Genomic DNA, 19,589 nt, shown 5'->3' on the forward strand with positions numbered 1-19,589 from the left:
GAGAGAACTCAAATTGTATAATCATTACCCTACTACCCATTACACCCATTACCCCATAACCTAATATGAGCAATTGGGCCCATTACCTTATATGAGCTATTCTTTAGAGAAGAAATGAAAAAATAAATAAACACATGGTTTCTATAGGAAATTTTCTCAGATTTATCGATAATTTTAATCATTACAAAGAAAAATGTCATTTTCCATACCGAGTTTTTCGAGATACTTAACTAGACATGTATGATGGGTGGGAATTTAATAATCTTTGTTATAAAATTAACAATAAGTTATAAACAAACGAATAAGATGTAAATATCAAGACACAATTGAAAATATTCAAAAACGCATGACTCTCATTTGCCTCTCACACAATTTGAAGAGCTTAAATATGTAATGTTTTGGATTGAGAAGAGTACTCAAAATAGGATGAAATAATTAAGAGAGTTTTGTTCGTGTCGACCATGCCTATATTTGTATAAATGATCGGTATTTTAGCAAGTTCATCAAAACCTTTCACCAGGGCATATTTAATTTTTTCAGCATATACTCAAAAAAATTATGTGAATAACTTTCTTAGCTAACAAAACGAGTAAATAACTTTCGACTACTCATTGCAAGAACAAACAAATTTAAGAAGAGTAGAGAGATTATCAGTTCACGTAATTTCATTCAATTTTAAATAAATTAAGCACTACCAGGACAGTCAAAAAATGTGTAATTAAATTTACAAAATGCTACGAATTCAGGTAAGACAAAATTGGCATAATTTTTATTGAAAAAAATTCGTATAAGTATCCATACATTTATTATTGGCAATCATCATTTCTTCTAGCTTTTGTCGTAAATAATATCTTTACGACCGGCATGGACTGTTTTTTTGTGTTTGAGCAAATGCGTTTTTTGTCCAAATTTCTTCTCACATTTCTCGCACGCGTAGTCTTTGCGACCTTCGTGAATTGTCTTTTGGTGCCTGAGCAAATGCTGTTTACATCCAAATTTACTCTCGCATTTATCACATGCGAATTCTTTGTAATCTTCGTGTAATAATCTTCTTTGGTGAAGGATTAGATGCGTTTTTTGTCCAAATTTTCGTTCGCACTTGTCGCATGCATAATCTTTGCGACCTTCGTGAATTGTCCTTTGGTGCCTGAGCAAATGCTGTTTAGATCCAAATTTACTCTCGCATTTTTCACATGCGAAATCTTTGTAATCTTCGTGAAATCTCCTTCGGTGAAAGATTAGTTGTGTTTTTTGTCCAAATTTTCGTTCGCACTTGTCGCATGTATAATCTTTGTGACCTTCGTGGGCCGTTTTTATATGCATAAACAAGATCGATTTTCGTCCGAATTTCCGCTCGCACTTGGCGCATTCGTAATCTTTGTGACCCTCATGAACTGTGCTCTCGTGTCTCAACAAATCTGAATTTCTTCCAAATTTCTTCTCACACTTGACACATGCGTAATCTTTGCGACCCTCGTGAACTGTTTTATGGTGGATAAGCAAATTCGATTTTTTCCCAAATTTCTGCTCGCATTTGTCACATGCAAAATCTTTGAAACCTTCGTGTACTGTCTTACGGTGCATAAGCAAACTCGATTTGTGTCCAAATTTTTTTTCGCAATTATGGCACGTGAAATCTTTGCGACCCTCATGTATCGTCTTTTGATGATCAAGCAAAGCCCGTTTTCGTCCAAATTTTTTATCGCATTTATCACATACGTAATCTTTCTGACCTTCGTGTATTAACTTTTGGTGTAAAAGTAAATTTTTTTTTTGTATAAATTTATTTCCGCACTTGTCACAAGCGTAGTCTTTGGGACCTTCATGAACAGTCTTTTGGTGATTGAGCAATTGATGCTTTTGTCCAAATTTCTTTACGCTCTTATCGTGTACTGTCTTTATATGCAAGAGCAAACTCTTTTTGTTTACAAATCTTTTCGCGCACTTTTCGCATAAGTAATCTTTGAACACTTCGTGGAATATCTTCTTATGCTTGAGTAAAGCTGATTTATTTTCAAATTTTTTCTCGCACTTGTTGCAAGTTAAATCTTCGCGATCTTTGTGAACTAATTTTCGGTGAGTGAACAAACTTGATTTTTTCACAAATTTTTTTTCGCACATGTCGCATGCAAAATCTACGCGGGTTTTGCGTTCTGATATTTGATGTCTACTCAAATGACTTCGGAACTCAAATTTCTCCTCGCATTTGTCGCATGCAAAATCTTTTTCTTCATTATGACTTGTTTCTAGTTGAGTTATTATGTGTGATTTTAGTGCAAATGCCTTTTGACTACTGTCACTAGTGTCTGAAACTACAATGTCGTGTTCACTTGAACTATTTTTCGACACAATTTTCTCGGATTTTTTTTTATTTTCGTCCATTTTGATGCCTTGATTAAAAGATGTATCCATCTATTAAGTACTATAGGACTTATTGAATAAAATTTATCTGTATTATGTTATAGATTATTCCATCGGGAAAAACAAAATTTAAACTAATTTGTTTTTATTATAAACATGATCAGTGTTCGAGAATAATGCCAAAGTCGTTTATGATCATAATGTTTACAATTAATTTACAGAACAATCTGTTCATACCATGTTACAAAATTTAATACAAATTAAAATATTAATATTGGTGAAAATTCCTTCAAGGAATTTTTTGACTTTCTAAAACTAACTACTTCTCAAAATACTTTCCACAGGAATCAAGTTTACAAAAAAATATTGAGTAAATAGATCCTAATACACTTGTATAATAAAAATGTTCTTAAATTCATTTCAAAATGTGCTTATATATTAAAAGTCTTTTTTCGCCATATATTGTTTATACTTTTTGAAAACGTTTTTTATAATACAATATTTACAATAGAACTTTCACGATATGGATTTAAAATGACGCAATTATTATTACCTGTACCATCTCTATGTTAATCTGAAAATACTTGAGATGCTTTTCAGAGGATTTTTCTGCAACTGGGCACTGAATTTCTTCATGAAGCTGACGTGGTACGAGATTGCCGCGTAATGATGATCGATGAAGATAAGATTTTATGAATCGCGATTTGTACAAAATTCGTTTGGCGACTGCAGACCGTAGTGACTTATTACACAAATAAGTTATTATGCACGCGCCGAAAGAAACGAGGGATCTTTTGTTAATCTTTGTTATAATTTAACAGTAAGGAACGAAAGTCATAATGATTTTTGGCTTGTTAATGCTGAGCGATTGTGTGCCAACGCTAAACATAGCAATAAGAAAATTTTTGCGGTATCTCTTTTACATGTTAAGTGTTATTCAACGTAACGTATAATCCATTTAAATTAAAATTTTCAATAGATATATTTTACAAATAAGTTTCGAATTATCGTCAACTAAACATACACTTACACACCACACAAAATATTCATATACTCGAAAAAACTTTAGTAATTTATGGGTTCGAGTCCAGTGAAACTTTGCACATGGAAGAGCTTCAATATATAATATTTTGGAGTGATGGAAGTATTGAAAAAGGATCAAAAATATTGAAGATCATTTTTCGATTAACCCATTAACGCGCAAAAGTGCAATTTTGTGCATGAATTTTCCGTTGTAAAAAAATTATAGATAAACTTAAAATATTTTCTTGAAAATCCATACCCAGGGGTTTTGCGGTATGCTCTTTCAGTATCCGGTGTTATTTTTGCGATAAATAAACATTATCATCGTTTATTTTGCCATTAAAAACAAAAAACGTGATTTTTTGACTCAAAATTTTTTTTCAAAGTCGATTTTCTACCTTGCCCTGCCTTCGGAGGGTTCCCATAACACCAGAAATCGTGCACTTTTTCTCTGAACCTTCAAAAAATGCGCTTCCGCGATTTTTATCTAGCCCCTATAATTTCTAAAATGGCGAATTTATACCGAGCAGCGATATGAAAATTGCCTTATTTTTTATTTGTAAATTATTGACTTTATAAAAGAAAGCCATTCAATGAAAAGTGTTCAAATTTGTTCAAAGAATACATGTGAATTTTTTTTAGAATTTTTTAATAATTTTTTCAAAATTTTTCAGATTTTTTTTGGAACATTTTGGATTTTTTCGACAGGCCGGGAAATGGTCGTATTTTGCAAAATTTTCAAAGTGGTCTGAAAAATTCTGAAAAAATTCACACGTATTCTCTAAACGATTTCAAATCAGTTTTTACACTCCAAATTGTACTTTTGAGTTCATATTTAGCGCATGTAAAATAGGTTCTGAGTAAAAAATGAGTGAATTTTTATACCGCTGCTCGGTATAAATTCGCCATTTTAGAAATATAGGGGCAAGATGAAAATCGCGGCAGCGCATTTTTTGAAGGTTCAGAGAAAAAGTGCACGATTTCTGGTGTTATGGGAACCCTCCGAAGGCAAGGCAAGGTAGAAAATCGACTTTGAAAAAAAATTTTGAGTCAAAAAATCACGTTTTTTGTTTTTAATGGCAAAATAAACGATGATAATGTTTATTTATCGCAAAAATAACACCGGATACTGAAAGAGCATACCGAAAAACCCCTGGGTATGGATTTTCAAGAAAATATTTTAAGTTTATCTATAATTTTTTTACAACGGAAAATTCATGCACAAAATTGCACTTTTGCGCGTTAATGGGTTAAAATAACATTATTAAACGTCAATTCCGCGTTCATTTTTTCGGTAAATTATTAAAATTATTTGATTATTTTTCGGTTAATTTTCGTGCTATTAAATATGCCTTTCTTAGAAAATGAGCGATCAAAATTATAAATTCTAGAAATTCACGTAAGACACAATTCATCTTGAAAAATTTTTTTTTAATTTTAGAAAAACAAGCATAAATGGTTTGGGTACTAGATGTTCAAAGGAAAAGTATCTATACATATTTAGAATTGTCAATTATCATTTTTCTTGCATTCGTCTCGTGGGTATTCCTTGCGACTATCGTGGACTGATTTTTGGTGGTACTGCAAATGCGCTTTTTGTCCGAACTTTTTCTCGCACCTGTCACATGCGAAATCTTTACGACCTTCGTGGACTGTTCTTTGGTGCGTCATCAAATCTGATTTTTTTCCAAATTTTTTCTCACACTTGTCACACGGAAAATCTTTACGACCTTCGTGGACTGTTCTTTGGTGCTTCATCAAATCTGATTTTTTTCCAAATTTTTTCTCACACTTGTCACATGGAAAATCTTTACGGCCATCGTGTATTGTCTTTAAATGGGTGAGCAAATGACATTTTTGTGAAAATTTCTTCTCACACTTGTCACATGCGTAATCATGGCGACCTTCGTGAACTGTTTGTTGGTGTCTAAGCAAATGATGTTTTTGTCCAAATTTCTTCTCGCACTTGTGACATGCAAAATCTGTGTAATATTCGTGGGCTGACTTCTGGTGGTAGAGCAAACTCTGCTTTTGCGAAAATTTCTTCTCACAATCATCACACGCGAAATCTTTGCGTCTGTCGTGTACTGTCTTTTGGTGCCGAAATAAATCGATTTTTAGTCCAAATTTTTTCTCACATCTGTCGCATGGGTAATCTTTGCGACCTTCATGGATTATTTTTTTATGTCTATTTAAATTGCCCTTATCCCGATATTTCTTCTCACACTCGTCACATGAGTAATCTTTGCGACCTTGGTGGGCTGCTTTTATGTGCATCAACAAGGTCGACTTTTGTCCAAATTTCCGCTCGCATTTGTCGCATGCATAATTTTTTTGACCCTCGTGAACTGTCCTCTCGTGTCTCAACAAATCTGATTTAGTTCCAAAATTCTTTTCGCACCTGTCACATGCAAAATCTTTACGACCATCGTGAACTATTCTTTGGTGCTTCAACAAATCTGATTTTGTTCCAAATTTTCTCTCGCAGTTATTGCATGCAAAATCCCTCCGACCTTCGTGTACATTTTTTTGGTGAAGTAGCAAATGCGATTTGTACCCAAAATTCCTTTCGCAACCGTTGCATGTATAGTCCTTCAAACCTTCGTGTACTGTCCTGTCGTGCCTCAAAAAATCTGATTTGCATCCAAATTTTTTCTCGCACTTGTGACATGCAAAATCTGCGCAATCTTCGTGGACTGTCTTTTGGTGCTTTATCAAACTTGATTTTTTTCCAAATTTTTTCTCGCACTTATCGCATGTGTAATCTTTCCGACCCTCATGGACTGTTTTTTGGTGATGTAACAAATGCCTTTTTTCGCTAAATACCTTCTCGCAGTTGTCGCATGCGTAATCTTTGCGACTGTCATGTGATATCTTTATATGAATAAGCAAACTCCGTTTATTCACAAATTTTTTCGCGCAAATTTCACATAAATAATCCTTGAAAACCTCGTGGAATATTTTTTTGTGCTTGAGTAAAGTTGATTTATCTTCAAATTTCCTCTCGCATTTGTTGCATTTTAAAACTTCGCGATTTTTGTGTACTAATTTTTGATGTCTACTCAAATGACTTCGGAACTCAAATTTCTTTTCGCACTTGTCGCATGCAAAATCTTTTCGTTCATTGTGAATCGTGTCTCGGTGTGTTATCAAGCTTGATTCTAGGGTAAATGCCTCCTGACAAATATCACCAATATTTTTTTTGTCGTCTGAAACAACTATGTCATGTTCACTAGAATCATTTTTTGTGACAACTTTTTCGGATTTCTTCTCTCTTTTATCCATTTCGGCTTCTAAAGTAATCGATGGATCCGTCAACTTAGTGCCAAGGAAAATTAATACGTAAAATGTATCTTCTGGTATTAAGGCCAGTTTCATCTGGAAAGATAAAATTTAAACTAATTAGTTCTCACTGTAAACACGATCAGTGTGTCCAGGGAATATATCGAAATCGTTAATCATCGTAATGTTTACTAATGAGTAATAGACTTAATACTCGTGGTATTTTTTGGTTTTAATTTCTTATCTAACAAATCCTTATTTCTACTCAAAAATGTTAAAGCAAAATTCAAAAAAAAATGAAAACTTCAAATACGCTATTAAAAAAATCGCAGAAAAATATTCAATCGAAATTGTAAGTTTCGCTTCTGATAAATTTTTTATTTTTATAAAATTTCGAAATCGATACTTTCCGAGTACCTATCCGTTCGCATCTCATGTACGTACGACATGTATACATCAGCATTGAATACGTAAAGCCCCGTGCGTACGCAAACACGTCGACCAAACATGCAGTCGCATCTGCACCGCATATACACTCGTCGCAGCTTCGCGCCGCTATAAAAGACAAGTCGATTTTTTTGTCCGTTTCTTTTTTCACGCTCGGTCGCGATCAGCGCGCGAGCCTGCGGAAATCTACTTTTCCGCGCGCTCATCGTTTTTGACGATCGGTCCCGCGATTGGATGGGAAATTCTACGATATAATGGGACGACGCGCGTATGCGTCGAATGATCGGCACTGAAAAGAAGAGCGAGCTATCGCTCGCGTGTTTTTTCGAAAAAAAGTATATTAACCGCGCCTCTCTCGCTTGCTCGAGCTTTTCTAAAACGCGTACGTACATAGGCTTTCATCGCCCCCGCGCGATCCAATTTACACTAGAGAAAAGATTATTATCACGAGTACGCCGCGCGTATACGTATTATACAGAGAACTTTTGTGCCTATAGCGGAGAAAGAAAGAGAGACCACGAAAGCTCGATCGCGTGGCTCGCTACGCGCGCTGTAATTTCGAGGAAGTAAACGAATTGATTTCGTCGACGCGCGAGGCGCGTACACTATAACGAATGCAGTATACACGGCGAGGATGAACGAGGAGACTTTTATGTTTTTGCGCGCGCTGAGAGTTTCGGCGAAATTACCGAATTGTTTGTCAAACATGCCGCAGTCTCGCGAATGCAATATATTATATATAACGTGTGCACCCCCGCACTCACTCGAACTGTACGCGTATAATAAAGACAAATGGAGCATTAAAAAACATTCATATTTCGCTTAATGACTGTCGTGCCGCGCGCATGTAGTACCGTAGCCGTCGCGTTACGCGGTGTCAAAAGAAGACGAACGAAAGAGAAAAATAAATAATACGTATACACACAAGCGCATACGGATGAAAGAAGAGATCACGTGTGCCATAGGCGCGCAGATATGCGGCACACGTGTTTGTCGCTCTCTGCGCGCACATTCCCCGACAAATTGACTTCGGGCCTCGAGTGTCACGATAGCAGCAGCCTAGCATATACAGTGGGCAGCAGCAGCACACGCCCGACGACGACGACACCTTTATTATTAGCCGCGCGCGAGAGCTGCACTCTCTAGTTAACCGACTTGCTTAAGTGAGAATTATTATTTAGAGCGGCAACTGTCACGCATCGCGCGGCGATGTATGTATACGGTATAACTCGACGCGCGACGAATTCATCTCGTTTGCTCCTCCGCGTGCCGCGTCTCTCTTCGTTTTTTTTTTTTTTTAAGCATATTTTTTGTTCGTTTTGTTTTTTCGTTCATTTTTGCGTTGCGACGTTTTGTCGTAGGCTGTGATTTTCTATTTATAATGTTATATATGCTCGTGCTGTACGACGAGAGGCGCTCGCTCGTTCATGTGTAAATACATACGCGACTTTAAATTGGTTTTGTTGCACGGATTTCGAAATTTCATTTTTTTCCCTTGGCGAATAAAAGCTGCGCGCTGAAAAATGTATTAGAGCTTTTTTGCGTATACAGTCGGCGTTGTATAAATATTTTTCCATCGTTAATAAGTTGGAAATATCGAGAAACATTAGTGTCTCTATTTCTCTCTCTCTCTCTCTCTCTCTGCCCATCGCGCGCCTCCGATGGTAAACAATCGCACACTGCGATATTTTACTCCGCGCGTGAATTTATGAAAATTTCGTTGAAACAATAAAATCTACTTCTCGCGAGTGTTTATTTTTCGAGGCGAAATTAGCGTAGCAGCTCAACGGCAGCAGCAGCGCGGCTATTTACCCAAATCGAAATAATTGCGCAGCTCTTCCGACATCCGTCGACGATATACGTATATAATGTCTTTAGTGAAATTGCCGCGCGCGCACTCTTAAATGCACGAAGAAATCATCGCTTTAATAAAGTCCTTTCGAGTGCGAGAGAGCTTCGAGGCTTCTAGAAAACTATATATATCGAGCTCTGCGCAGTTCGCCTCGAGACTTCCGCGAAGAATAAAATAAAATCAAAAAAATATTATAAGAAAAAAGGTATGAGTAATAAAAGGGTGGAGTGGGTGAGAGCGAGACAGAGTGAGAGAGAGGGTAAGATGGAGAAAGAAAAAAAAAATACGCAAAGCAAAGTGGAGCGAGCACGGCGCACGGCCGAGCCCCGAGACCTTAATCGGAAAAAAGTGCCCCCGAATCGTTTCGCTTCATCGGAGTTCAGCCGCCAATTTGCTCTGGGATTCGTCGTCGCGAGCTCAAGAGAGAGAAAAAGAGAAAGAATAAAAAAAGAAGAAGAAGAAGAAGATAGAGTCGGAGAAAAAATCCTCCGGAGGATTTCTCTCGTTCCAAAGAGGGTAGGAAAAAAGGAGAGCGGGAGAAGAAGCTAAAAAGAAGTTTCTTTTTCTTATCTGTCCACGGTGTACATCGTAACGATTACAGCAGCAGCCTCGCGATCTGTTTATTATATAACAATCTATACAGATGAGAGAGATGAAGGGCTCTTTGACAATCGAATGAGAAAATGGATTTTTCGGTCTATGCGATTGGCTAATATATATCGGTATTGACTCGATTCACTTCCTTAAACTCCTCGATAAATACAAAATTACGCCCGTAGTAAAAATACAAGGAATTTCAAGTCAGAACTGCAATTAGTTCAGTTTCTCCCGATCGTTGACGTATTAAAATGGGATAACGATGGGTGTGATTCATAGATTTTTCTGAAATTTCGGTATGTGCAAAATAGTCCTGAAGCAGAGATTCTAGACTCCGATATCGCCCGTAGCCTGCAGATTTCATATAAACGTCTTTTTTCTATTTTTATACATTCCTAAGCTATTAAAACTTAAGAAATTCATGGAGGTAAATTTGAACGAAACCAACCACCTTCAATTTTTTCAGAATCAGTCATGATGCTAAAGCTTAGAGCTGAAAAAACGTTTTTTTGAACACGTTCAACGAGTCAACGAGTAGAGAAAAGAATAAAAATTCGTTTAGGCGGCAATGTTTGTTGCATATTAATTTATGTATACAATTTACGATACAATTTTTTCACGATAAAATCGTTTCAAATATATCACGTCGTTTCGTTACCTAGTAAGATAATAAATTTTGCTCGTCCTGTAAGGATATACCTACTGCTGGCCTATTCGCCGTGGCTATTCGGTTTGGTTAGTCCTTTATTGAATTCCTCTGAAAATTTAAGAAAGTGAAGAAGTGTAGCAAACTACAGAAATAAGTTTAACTGACACACTATTTAATAAAAAAATCACTTGTTCTATTTGATTAATTTGTTCCAGCAGTTACAAGTTCACATTCTTCTATGGTATTCTTATATTCATATATGTTATTCATATATTTGGGTCAAAATAATACTTTTTTACAAAACCGTGCGCACGTATGTCACCGATCTTGACGCGCTTTTGGTATGTTATAGTACATGGTAAAAAGGTCTCAAAAAGAAAATTTTAGACCCCCTCCCCCCTCCTACCCCCCACTTCCGGAATAAACGTCCATTTTCGATCTATATTTTTTCTGAGGACATGAAGCAAGTAAAAAATCTGAAAAAATTCATAAAAATACTTTTCCACAATCCAAACAACCTTGAATTTTTTCAGATTTTTTGAGTGCTTCAGGCCTTCAGAAAAAATTATTGAAAATTTCAAAAATCGAGATACGGCGGTATGAGCCGATGTAGTACTCGGAAATTTTTTCAGTTATTTTTCGCATTAAAAAACATAACCTCAATTTTTTTCAGATTTTTTCAGATTACCTAACGCACCTTTTGAAGCCAAAAACCGATTTTTTTGACGAAAATAATTTTTTTAGGACAGTACGGAGCCTCGAAAAATCTGAAAAAAATTTTTTCTTGTTTTTTTCATCAAAATACGTAATCTCAAATTTTTTCAGATTTTTTAATTGAAGGCGATAGCTTCTAGGGCCGAAAAATGCTATTTTTAACAAAAAATGGTTCCTAGAACCCGATGGTTCCGGTGAAAAAATTTGAAAATATTTTTTTTGAATTCCTTGTCAAATTTTAATAAATTTTGACCGTTTCAAAAGTTCGATTGAAGCTTCCTAGCTCATTTTAGAGCATCAAACGAGTTTTATCATTCCTTAATGTCTTCAGAAACGTCTTCAGATATTTTGCACTAATCTTTGTCCTGCTCTAAAATGAGCTAGGAAGCTTCAATCGAACTTTTGAAACGGTCAAAATTTATTAAAATTTGACAAGGAATTCAAAAAAAATATTTTCAAATTTTTTCACCGGAACCATCGGGTTCTAGGAACCATTTTTTGTTAAAAATAGCATTTTTCGGCCCTAGAAGCTATCGCCTTCAATTAAAAAATCTGAAAAAATTTGAGATTACGTATTTTGATGAAAAAAACAAGAAAAAATTTTTTTCAGATTTTTCGAGGCTCCGTACTGTCCTAAAAAAATTATTTTCGTCAAAAAAATCGGTTTTTGGCTTCAAAAGGTGCGTTAGGTAATCTGAAAAAATCTGAAAAAAATTGAGGTTATGTTTTTTAATGCGAAAAATAACTGAAAAAATTTCCGAGTACTACATCGGCTCATACCGCCGTATCTCGATTTTTGAAATTTTCAATGATTTTATCTGAAGGCCTGAAGCACTCAAAAAATCTGAAAAAATTCAAGGTTGTTTGGATTGTGGAAAAGTATTTTTATGAATTTTTTCAGATTTTTTACTTGCTTCATGTCCTCAGAAAAAATATAGATCGAAAATGGACGTTTATACCGGAAGTGGGGGGTAGGAGGGGGGAGGGGGTCTAAAAATTTTTTTTTGGGACCTTTTTACCATGTACTATAACATACCAAAAGCGCGTCAAGATCGGTGATATACGTGCGCACGGTTTTGTAAAAAAGTATTATTTTGACCCATTTACATTCACGTATACATGTATATTCATTGTTCATCTCATTCGATCAGTTAATTACGATTAAAAATTTAAAATTTTTTTAAATTTACATTCACACGTACATGTATTTACATTAATTGTTTATCTCATTCGTTCAGTTAAATACGATCAAAAGTTTAAAATAAATATTCTAAGAATACACACTCGTTAGCTCCAATCGTTCAATGTTTACAAATATATTTTTGTATATCGAGCCGGAACGGACGGTCTACGCGACGCGCGATAATAATAAGCGATACTTATTGTCCAATTATTTTTCGTTATTTCCAGGCGAAGTTGTCGTCGTCGCGTCATCATCGAGGTTTACCTTACTTTTCAAGTCAGGTGGACTTTCCAGTTTCTCCTCATCATCCTCTTTTTCCAAAAGCTCGAACCGACGGCCGTAATCCTCGAGCGTCGAGAGGCTGTCGATCTTGTACACGAAGCGCTTCATCCAGTCCTGGTACTCGGGCAGGACGTTGTTGAAGGCCAGCTCGACCAGCTCCTTGTCGCTGCGCCACCACGGGTGACGGACCCTCGAGACGACGTCGCGCAGTCTGGCCACGAACTCCGACATCCTCTCGCCCGGCCTCTGCCTGCAGTCGTAGACGATCTCGCGATAGTGATCGCAGAATCGCGCCTCGAACGCCTCGCGAAAGTCTCGCCAGGTGCGAAGCATCGGCCTCCAGGCCGTGTACCACTCCAAGGCAGGACCGTCGAAGACGCAGGGCAGCGCGATCAATATCTCGTGCTGGTGGCCGAAGTCGTAGTCTCCCGCGTAGTAGCGAAAGAATTGCCCGAGTCGCACGAGGAACTCCCAGGTGGCTTGGTCGGTCTCGTGATCGCCGCTGAACGACAGATTCCAGTGGCGCAGCAGCTCGGCGATTCTCGCCCTGCGGATGACGGTGGCCATGACGAAGTCCGCCGGCGGTGGTCTAGCTCGTCGGCGCTTCGGTTGGCCTGGGAGGGGAAACTCTTCGAAGTAGGACTCTTCATCGTTTTCGTAGAAGCTATTCATCGTGGATTCGATTGTGGCCCGGTTAATTTTTCTCTTTCGAAATCGATCGCGCCCGACGACAACTTGCTTACATAAAACTTTACGAGATAAATCGCGTAAAACTGCTGGAATCGATCTGCGTGCCGGTCGGGAGCTAACTGAACTCAACGGATCGTCACGTTGTACGAGCTATGCCGAGCGGGGATCTTTGTTTTTGTTTACAATATATTACAACTGACACGAGAGCAGCTCGATCGTAAGTTTTTCGCCTCGAGTATGTCATCTACAAACCGAAATTTAATATATATCGCTAATTTTTAAAATTAATTATGAACAATTACACATGAAGCAGCTGCTGGACGTTAACATTTTTTCGATCTATTCGTCCGAGTCCGAGACCATTGCAAAACGATCGCACTTGGCCAATTCGCGGCTTATGACATCCTCCTTGCTATCGATCAACGTTCGATCGGCGCCGTTCTTCAGCAGCAGCCGTACCATCAACTCGTTCTCGCTCTCCATGGCCAAGCCCAACGGCGTGTCGCCCCGCTTGTCCTTCGCGTCCAGCTTCACCGGCCTGAATCTTTTGTCGCAGAGCTCCAGCATCGTCAGCGCCAAGTACCAATCGTCGCCCAGCTCCTCGCAGATCCAGTGCAGCGCCGTCCTGCCCCGCTCGTCGGCCAGATTGGGATCCGCGCCGTGTTGCAGCAGTAGCCTGACCATGTCGCCTCGGCGGTGGCGATGAACGTTGCCCTGGCCGGGCATCCGCAAGGCCAGGTGCAGCGTCGTGCAGCCCGTACTGGTCACTCGGCAATTGGGATCCGCGCCGTGCTTCAAGATCATCCTCGCGACGTCCTCGCAGCCGAACAGGCAGGCCACGTGTAGATGCGTCAGTCCGTCCTCGTCGACGTAGTTGGCCTCGTAGTTGTTGTACACCAGAAAGAGATCGTTGACGATCGTCGATGATCCTCGACGGATGAGTTGGTCGAGGATATCATCGTGATCAACGATCCTCGGTGGTTCTTGGCGGATGAGTCGGCGATGGAGTTTGGCCGCGCGATGCAGCGCGGTGGTTCGACGCGTCACTGGTTGGCCGTCGCCATCGAGGTCGGGCTCGTCCCTGAAGAAGGTCTTGATCGCCAACCACATAAATCTGGTTTTTCCGTACAAAGCGTCCGTGAGAAGACGGTCGATCTCTTCTTTTTCCAATATAAGCTTCAAGTCAGGAAGTTGACTGTTCCTGGTAACTCTCGCGAAAAGACAGTCGTTATCTACATCTTCCGAAGTAAGATTCAAACTAGAGATTGGTTCAATCGAAACGGTCCAATTTTCAATGCAGCTCTCCAACCGTTTAACAAATTTTCGTCTATCTTCTTCGTTATCGAAATCGAATTTTTTGCGTAGCACGCGTAATGCTTTTATGTCGGACATCGTTCACGCGCACGTAACTCGGACGCTGACGAAATAACAATTTCTTTTCTATTTTTTTTTTTTTTTTTAGTTTTAATGCACTCGCGGCAATCGATGTAGATAGTCTTCTTGAGTTGTTTAAGCTGCGACGTTGTGACCTGTACGGCGACTGCTTGGCGACTGATCGATCCATTTCGCGCCGAATCGCCAATGGCTCGCTCGCGCGGCATTATTTGGCGAAATTTCGCAATTTCTAACTCGCTGTACAAGTACCTAAATGAACCTAGAAGAAAAAGTTGACTTATCATTTCGATGGAAAATTACCTTAGTTAGTCGATGGTGGGGTCAGATTTTCGAAAATTTTCCATTTTCCCAGCATTTCATCGGCAAAGCAGCAATTTTTCAAACTTGAGCCCTATTATGGAGAGAATTAAAATTTCCGAAAAATATAAAAAAAAATATTTTTTTCATTTTCACGATGTAATTTTCTGAGTAATCGATAAATCTTAACGTTTTAGATCTCTAATTCAAGCTTAGCTGAATCTTTAAAATTCATGTCATTAATTAAAATAGTATATTACTATCATAGGCCACGAAAAATAGAAAAGTCCCAGGGTACTTGTATTTAGCGATAAACACGTGCTCTGGGGCTTTTTTTTCGCTGCTTAGGCCAATATACTGTTTTTTTCTACCCAGTGGCCCGAAAATCGCTCTTTCCACTTTGCGCAACGGCAGAGAAGTGGTCACTTTCAGGCTGCTGGTATAAAAAACAATAAATGAAACAATATGTAACCCTTTGAAAAAAAATTTAATTTTACCAAAAAAGAAGATAAATATTTTTTTTCACGATTGTAAACAGTAAAATAATAAATAAATCCTAACATGTTTATTTTTAAATTAAACCTCGGTTGTCCATTTTTCAAACCACAGTTCAAAAACATTAGGAAAGCCCTTGGATTATAGATCATCTTATTAATGTGAAAAATTTCCAAATAATTTATTACTGAGTTCGTGAAATTCACATGGGTTTCGATTTCTTTGTCTGTAGCAAAGATACAATTTAGTATACGGCATTAATATTATGTGTATAATTAAAATCCGTTAGCAAACAGTACAACTGTACATTCGATTGATTTTGACATTAAATATAAACAAACACAGAGAGATTTTATTAATGAAAACATGAGTATGATATCTTTAAATCAGTGATTAAAAGTCCGTTGTTAGATGTACGTTTAAATAAGTAACTTTGTCGCGAAATTTTTCGGAATTTTCAGTTACTGCAGTTAAATCTGTGAAATATTTTAATAGAGAACGAAGAACAACAATAATGAATAAGATAAAAAATTTGAAGCAACATCAAAGATCAGTTCATGAACGACTAAAAGACTACGTTTGCAATGAGTGCCATCGAGCATTTACTCAGAAGACCAACTTGATTAGACACCAGAGAGCAGTCCACGCAGGACGAAAAGACTACGAATGCGAAGTGTGCCAAAAAAAGTTTGCCTCAAATCAGAGCTTGAGAAATCATCAAAAATCAGTTCACGCAGGACGAAAAGACTACGAATGCGAAGTGTGCCAAAAAAAGTTTGCAACAAATCAGAACTTGAGAAATCATCAAAAATCAGTTCACGAAGGACGAAAGGACTACGAGTGCGACATGTGCCGTAAAAAATTTTCAGCGCGAAGCAATCTGAATATACACAAGAAAATAATTCACAAAGGACTAAGAGACTCCGAATGCGACGTGTGCCACAAAGTATTTTATCAGTCGAGCAATTTGAAGCAACATCAAAGATCAGTTCATGAAGGACGAAGAGATTACGTTTGCAATGAGTGCCAACGAGCATTTACTCAGAACATAAACTTGATAAGACACCACAGAATTGTTCACGAAGGACGACGGCACTACGAGTGCGAAGTGTGCCACAAAGTATTTCATCAGTCGAGCAATTTGAAGCAACATCAAAGATCAGTTCATGAAGGACGAAGAGATTACGTTTGCAATGAGTGCCAACGAGCATTTACTCAGAAGATCAACTTGATTAGACATTACAGAACAATTCACGAAGGACTAAGAGATTATGAAGATGACGTGTGTCAAAAAGCATTTACAAGAAAATCAATTTTAAAACGACACCTTAAATCAGTTCATGAACGACTAAAAGACTACGTATGCAATTTGTGTCAAATAGTATTTTCTTGTTCGGACAATTTGAAGGAACACCAAAAATCAGTTCATGAAGGACGAAGAGACTACTATTGCAAATTGTGTCCAAAAGCGTTTACGCAGAAGATCCACTTGATAAGACACCAGAGAACAGTCCACCCAGGACGAAAAGACTTGGAATGCAACGTGAATCAGAAATTTTCAAACCCAGTTAATGGAGAGGAACCCCAAAAAGTAGTACATGAAGAGCAAATAAAGTATGTTCCAGAAGTATGTATGACAAAAGATAACTTGACTAACCACAAAACAACTGATCACGACGAACAAAGATACTTTGAATTGCATAATGTATTTCGAAAAAAATTTTATAAAAGTCAAAAAGGCTATGTCAGCGACGTTGTGTTAAAAAGCGATGAATCCTAATACGAGGCAAGAGTTTTATAAATTAACTAAATGTCAAAAGTCAAAAAAGCAGAGGCACAGTGATCATGATGTTATGCAGTCATTTAAAAAACGAAGAACTCGTTATTATGATGTTATTTGGTTTAGAATTGACTACATGAACGTTATCATGTTAATATATAAACTGGCCGAGGAATGTAATTGTAAATCGGATTTTTAAATCACTAATACACAATAGTGCACAAGAAAATGTGCATACTTGTCTCGCGAAACGTAGGTAGTCAGAGCGACCCAGACTTAGCGAATTTTAATTTTAAGATAAAAACCATTTTTTTCTTCACAGTGACGCTTTTTTCTATCTTTATAATTAACTAAATAACAATTCTTAAAAAAAACAGGAAAAAAGAAAGGAAAAAATTTTGAATAAAAACAAGAAAATCGTTATCATTTTTTTTCAATATAATCTCAAAACTAAACAGATCAATACAAAACTTTTTCTCAATATTTGTTGAGCTGTTTTAAATTCTATAGCAAAGACACAATTTAGTGTGCGACATTAGTATTGTGTACAACTAATAGCGATTAGCAAACAGCACAATTGTAAATTCGATTGTTTCTGACTTTAAATATAAACAAACATAGACAGATTTTACAAACGGAAACACGAGTATAATATTTTTAAATCAGTTATTAAAAGTCCATTGTTAAATGTACATTTAAAATTAGTAATTTTGTCTCGATACAGACCAGATTAGAATTTGTTTGAAATCTTCAGTATTTACATTTTAATAGAGATCGAAAAACAACACTAATGGATAAGATTAAAGAAAATGACTACACTTGCGACTTGTGGGCAGGAACATTTGAAAGAGAAAGTCCTTCGTCTACAAAAATAAAATCGGTCCACCGAGGACGAAAAAATTATTTCATAGATGTCAGCAAAAAGACAAGAGCGTTAGTTATTGACGAAGGAAAAAAAGTAATTCAGGCAAGACGAGTGGACTACGAGTGTGACGTTTGTCAAAAAACGTTTTCACGAAAAATTAATATGACGGAACACAAAAAAACAATTCACGAAGGAAGAAAGGATTACGAATGCGCCGTGTGTCAGCAAACATTTACGAAGCAGAACAGCTTGAAAAGACATCAAATAACAATTCACGAAGGACGAAAGGACTACGAATGCTACATATGCCAAAAAGCATTTTCAACAATATTCATGTTAAAACGACACCACAAAATATTGCACGAAGGACGAAAGGACTACGAATGCTACATATGCCAAAAAGCATTTTCAACAAAATCAATTTTAAAACGACACCTTAAATCAGTTCACGAACGACTAAAAGACTACGTATGCAATGTGTGTCAAAAAGTATTTTCTCGTCTGGACAATTTAAAGGAACATCAAAGGTCAGTTCATGAAGTACGAAGAGACTACTATTGCAAATTGTGTCCAAAAGCGTTTACGCAGAAGATCCACTTGATTAGACACCAGAGAGCAGTCCACGCAGGACGAAAAGACTGCGTAGGCAACGAGTGTCAGAAAACGTTTTCTCAATGGCACAGTTTGAAGCATCACCGTAGAACAGATCATGATGAAGAAAAGAACTACAAGTGCGACGTGTGTCAAGAAGCATTTGCATATCAGAATAACTTGACGAGACACCGAAAAATTCACGAAGAACGAAACGACTTTGAGTGCAACCCGAGCCAGAAATTATTTTTTGGGCAGGATAATGAAAAGAAACACGAAGAACTAGTTCTTGAAGAACATAAAAAATATGTTCCAGAAGTATGTACGGCAAAAGATAACTCAACCAACCAAAAAATAACTAATCACAACGAACAACGATATTTCGAAGTACATAATGTATTTCGAAAAAAATTTTATAAAGGCCAAAAAGGCTATGTCAGCGATATTATGTCAATGAACAACTAGTCTTAATTCGAGGCATGATTTAAATAAATGTGCTGAATCTCAAAAGATATTTAAATAGAGACTAAGTACGAACATTCACATGTTATTGTGCTGTCATCGAATGTAAAAACGAATTCATATTTTTAAAGCACGTACACTTTATTTTATGATTCAATTATTATATTGTATTCTCAATAATTAACGTAGTCAATTTTAAGTATTATTTAAAAAACGAGGAACTCGTTATTAAAAAATCATGGATTTAGGTTTAGAATTGACTTCATGAAATTGATCATGTAAATATGTATGTAAACTCGGCGGAAATGTCAGTGTAAATCAGATTTTTAACTCGCTAATAGGCTATATGCTGCACCTCAAAATGTGCAAACTTGTCTCGCGCAAATAAAATTCATGTACGATAGTATATGCGTGAAAAAAGACGTAAGATGATGATGGGTGAGTCAACTCCTCGCGCACTAGTGACTTACCATATTATTTAATATTTCGTGCATAAACGTGGTTTTTGTGAAAAGTTAGAAAAACCACGTATGGAGTGTTAAAAATGTATTATAATAAATAAAACTATTTATTATTTATTACATACCACACTGTTCTTCTTATTGCTCTAATTTTTTAATCTGA

General features: G+C 37.1%; 1 protein-coding gene across 1 annotated transcript; it reads left to right on the forward strand.

The window, feature by feature from the left end:
* Positions 1-15,652: 15,652 nt before the first annotated feature.
* LOC106649186 (zinc finger protein 271-like) lies at positions 15,653-19,036 on the forward strand. Its single transcript, XM_023458162.1, has 2 exons — positions 15,653-17,044; positions 17,793-19,036. Exons 1-2 carry the CDS (start codon positions 15,782-15,784, stop codon positions 18,966-18,968), a joined length of 2,439 nt encoding a protein of 812 aa, XP_023313930.1. The 5' UTR covers positions 15,653-15,781; the 3' UTR covers positions 18,969-19,036.
* Positions 19,037-19,589: the final 553 nt, after the last annotated feature.

The sequence above is a fragment of the Trichogramma pretiosum genome, unplaced genomic scaffold, assembly GCF_000599845.2.
Source record: "Trichogramma pretiosum strain Unisexual culture from Peru unplaced genomic scaffold, Tpre_2.0 scaffold17, whole genome shotgun sequence".
Classification (NCBI taxonomy): Eukaryota; Metazoa; Arthropoda; class Insecta; order Hymenoptera; family Trichogrammatidae; genus Trichogramma; species Trichogramma pretiosum.